The 4,207-nt window shown below is 37.7% G+C and overlaps 1 protein-coding gene across 1 annotated transcript; it reads left to right on the top strand.

Annotated features, from left to right (window-relative positions):
- The first annotated feature begins 247 nt into the window (after positions 1–247).
- On the top strand, positions 248–1,985 carry LOC128527149 (endonuclease domain-containing 1 protein-like). The gene is made up of 2 exons (XM_053499469.1): positions 248–638; positions 927–1,985. The coding sequence occupies exons 1-2, from the start codon at positions 321–323 to the stop codon at positions 1,521–1,523; spliced, it is 915 nt and encodes a 304-aa protein (XP_053355444.1). The 5' UTR covers positions 248–320; the 3' UTR covers positions 1,524–1,985.
- The last annotated feature ends 2,222 nt before the right edge of the window (positions 1,986–4,207 follow it).

Raw genomic sequence — 4,207 nt, forward strand, 5'->3', positions numbered from 1 at the left:
GAAGCAGCCATAAGATCATTCATAACTTAATCACTTTTAATAATCTGGATGTAAGATCTACAAGAAATAAGTAACAGCTAAAAAAAAAAAAAAAGATCTTAAAAAAAAAGTTTTAAAAAAGTTTTTTTTTATTTTAATTCAAAATAAAAAGACAAAAAAGATTGTCTACAGTTTCGTTTTTTGAAGCCAAATCTATATAATGATGATCAACAGAGAGATTCAGTTGATGAATTTGTTTTTCCTGTTCTCCTCACACACTGCTCACACACCCCCTACAAACTCCTCAAACACTCTTTACACATTTCTTACACATTTCTTCCATGTGTATCAGGATGAAGCTCCTCGCTCTGGTGCTCCTGCTCTCTGCTTTCCCCTCACTGACCCTGACGGAGGTTGTGAGATCTTTTCCACAAGCCTGTCCATCATTCTTCATGTTAAATCCACAAAAGCAAAATGTCCACATCATCCCCACTATCTTCACAGGACATCAGTATAAAAAGATTTGTCAGCGCTGGAACAACAAATACAGATTTGCCACCGTGTACGACACTGAGAGGAGGATCCCTGTTTACTCGGCCTACACGTTCACACAGCAAGCGAACACTACACGCAATGAGGACTGGAAAATTGAGCCTCAGGTCAGTCGGTGTGTTTTAATATTTTATTACTCATTTATTAACATATGTCATGCTGTTTTTGCAATAAAACATAGCAGATACAGAAAATATATATAAATCATCCAAAAGTAGGACTTTTGGTATCAGCAAACAAACAGAACACTGGCTTTTTGCACTTTAAAAGAGTATAAGAGAAACCCAGACACTGGATTTTTATTTCTGTAAAATAATTTTTTTGTGTTTTATTTAAAATTAACACTGTGTTGAGTAAGGTTAGTCTTTAAATAAATACTATAAATTTTTCCTCAGCTTGAAAACACTAAAGGAAATAAATCGATGGAGGATTCCCCGAGAGAAGCATTTGGACATATAACCCACCAGGCGGTGAACCAAGACTACATCTCACAGCTAAACAGGGGTTATACTCGAGGTCACGTGTTTCCACGTTTCTTTGCCGCTGATCAGGCTCAGGCCGATTCTACCTTCACTTTAACCAACATAGCACCACAAACACAAGACAACAACGGAAGGTGGGGAGAGCAGGTGGAGCAACCGATGCTTCAAGAAATAAAAAACGAATGCAAGCTAGACCAGAATAACCTGGCGTACATTGTGACTGGGGTCGTTCCAGGGAATGACTGGATCCCCATAGAAAGAGACAATGTTAGAAGTAACAACGGAATTAACATTCCCAGTAATTTTTGGAGCGCTTTTTGTTGTAGGAACAAGACCAATATTAAACAACTCATATCAGGGGCCTACATTGCTGAGCAAGGGGCAATTAAAGCTAGACATCCCAGTATTGAAAACCTGAATGAACGACTCACCACAGAGTATCGTAAGAGTCAGTCACTGAAGAAAAGTGAAAGTTTCTCTGTGTTTCCAGGATTAACATTTAAGCCTTAAAATTCAGATACCTAATTTCTAAATGTAAAAATCCCTAAATAAAATTTTTTAAAAATCACACAAAAACTGCTTAATTGACTTAATGCTTATTAAAACATTTATAACATAAAACATAAACAAATGCTTAATTATATTACGTCTCAGCTTCCGATGTATCTTAATTTAATATCTCATTCAAAGTCTTCTGATGCATTTCACGTAAATTGTACTAAAACAAGGTGTTTAGTTATGGTGGCTTTTAAACTCGATTTACAGATAAAACTACTGGACTTAGAGGTTTAATTCTGTACATTTATTTTTGAATATAATTTTGTCTATTTGTCGAGTTTGGGGGTGATTTAGAAAAGCAAACACAAAGAACTGTTTTTTTTTTTTTACCATCAGCACCAATGGAAGTAATTTTTCTGTTTTACAAAGTGCAAAAGACATTTTGCTGTTCTTCATTTTTCTTTACCATTTGTAAATTCACGTGAAAAGCTTTTTAATGAACACTTTTTAGATTTGCTTTTACTCTTATTACTAAAAGATATTTTTAAACAAAGTAGTTAAATAAATGTATCTCTGTAAAATATCCTGCAGATCTTTAATAAAATGTCTTGCTGTAAAAGTGGTTGATGTTGTCACCTCATCATTTCATCACACAGAACAGTCACACATTCTGTATACAAGAGGTTTTATTTAGGTTTAATTTATTTAAGTACAGTGAAACCTCGGATTGCGAGTAACACGGTTTGCGAGCGTTCCGCAAGACAAGTAAAGATTTTTAATCAATTTTGACTTTAAAAACGAGCAAGTCCTGGTTTATAAGCACCGAGTATTATGTATCACGCATGCGTTTCGCGTTTTGACGCCAAACGTCACTGAATCAAAACTGAGCCGACAGTTTTTCTCTCTCTTGTGCTGCGGAATTATGGGTAATCGTCTCTCTTGTGTGCGTGTGAAGCACCCCCTCTTTGCTTTACACACACACACACACACACGCACTCTCTGCTCTACACAGAAACTCTGCTCTGTCACGATTCTATTCAAAAGTAAAGTTCAGGTTCATTTCTTTGTTTGTGTTACAACCTGGGGTCTGTTCTTTGTATGTCGCTAACTCAGTTAGCTGGATTTGATTGTTGTGGATTTGTCCTGATCTTGGATTGTTTCGTTCTTCGATGCGCTTTTAGCATTTGTTGTCATAGCAACATATCCGTAAGCTTGAACCTGCTCGGAAGCAGGTTTATTTCATGTAAACAGGATTTAGGCTGCACTCCTGGCGGGTTATGATTGGTTGAAATGGCGAGGTCACATCTGATTGGTTAAAGAGCACGACTGACGCGGACTGACTCACGTGGGAAAAGAAAAGGATCTTGCTGTATATAATCTCTATCAAATATTATATTACAACATAAATTCATAGGTTTATTAATCATATAGGTATTCAGGGGCAGGCATTAAAATGGTTTAGATCATACCTGTCTGATCGATACCATTTTGTAGATCTAAATGGAGTACCGTCTGATGTAATGCCAGTGAAATATGGGGTCCCACAAGGGTCAGTTTTAGGACCTCTCCTGTTCTCAATTTACATGCTTCCCCTGGGAAACATCATTAGAAGGCATGGGATTAGTTTCCATTGTTATGCTGATGATACCCAATTATACATCTCAACAAAACCAGATGAAATACCCAAGTTGTCTAGATTAACAGAGTGTGTCCAGGACATAAAAGATTGGATGACCAATAACTTTCTTTTACTAAATTCAGATAAGACAGAGATATTGCTCATCGGCCCCAAAACCAGCACACAACAGCTTTCACAATTCAGCCTGCGTTTAGAAGGATGTACTGTTACAACTAGCTCAACAGTAAAAGACCTGGGCGTGATATTAGACAGTAACTTGTCTTTTGAAAATCATATTTCCAATATCACAAAAACAGCCTTTTTCCATCTTAGAAATATTGCCAAACTTAGGAGTATCCTATCCGTATCTGATGCAGAAAAGCTAGTTCATGCATTCATGACCTCCAGACTGGACTATTGTAATGCATTACTAGGTGGTTGTCCTGCATCCTCAATAAACAAGCTACAGTTAGTCCAAAATGCAGCCGCCAGGGTTCTCACTAGATCCAGAAAATATGATCATATAACACCTATATTATCATCCCTGCACTGGCTACCTGTTCAATTTAGAATTAATTACAAAATAGTATTACTTACATACAAGGCTTTAAATGGTTTAGCTCCCTCATACCTAACCAGTCTTTTGATACGCTATAATCCACAACGTCCCTTAAGATCACAAAACTCCGGACTTCTGGTAATTCCCAGAATTTTAAAATCTACAAAAGGGGGCAGGGCATTTTCATATTTGGCTCCAAAGCTTTGGAATAGCCTTCCAGACACTGTTCGGGGGGCAGACACGGTTTCCCAATTCAAAAGTAGACTCAAGACGCATCTCTTTAATCTGGCATACGCGTAACTCATCCCATAACCTCATACTCCAGTACACCTATCCTGAATGGCAACTACGCTAATTCTCTCCATCTTTTCTGTATTTTTCTACCCATCCCGAGGCATCTGGAGATTGTGCCAGCTTCAGTAGACAAAGGCCAACCCTGCGAGGTTTCTAAGGCATCTTGAGAAGGACCTGCTCCAGCTAGATTCTGCTTTATGATGGCTGGAGCTACACATCCTGCTC

The sequence above is a fragment of the Clarias gariepinus genome, chromosome 6, assembly GCF_024256425.1.
Source record: "Clarias gariepinus isolate MV-2021 ecotype Netherlands chromosome 6, CGAR_prim_01v2, whole genome shotgun sequence".
NCBI classification, from domain to species: Eukaryota; Metazoa; Chordata; class Actinopteri; order Siluriformes; family Clariidae; genus Clarias; species Clarias gariepinus.

Coding starts and splice junctions, on each gene's coding strand:
- LOC128527149 (XM_053499469.1), top strand. CDS start 321: ATGTGTATCAGGATGAAGCTCCTCGCTCTGGTGCTCCTGCTCTCTGCT. Junction 639..926: donor ACTGGAAAATTGAGCCTCAG/GTCAGTCGGTGT, acceptor ATTTTTCCTCAG/CTTGAAAACACTAAAGGAAA.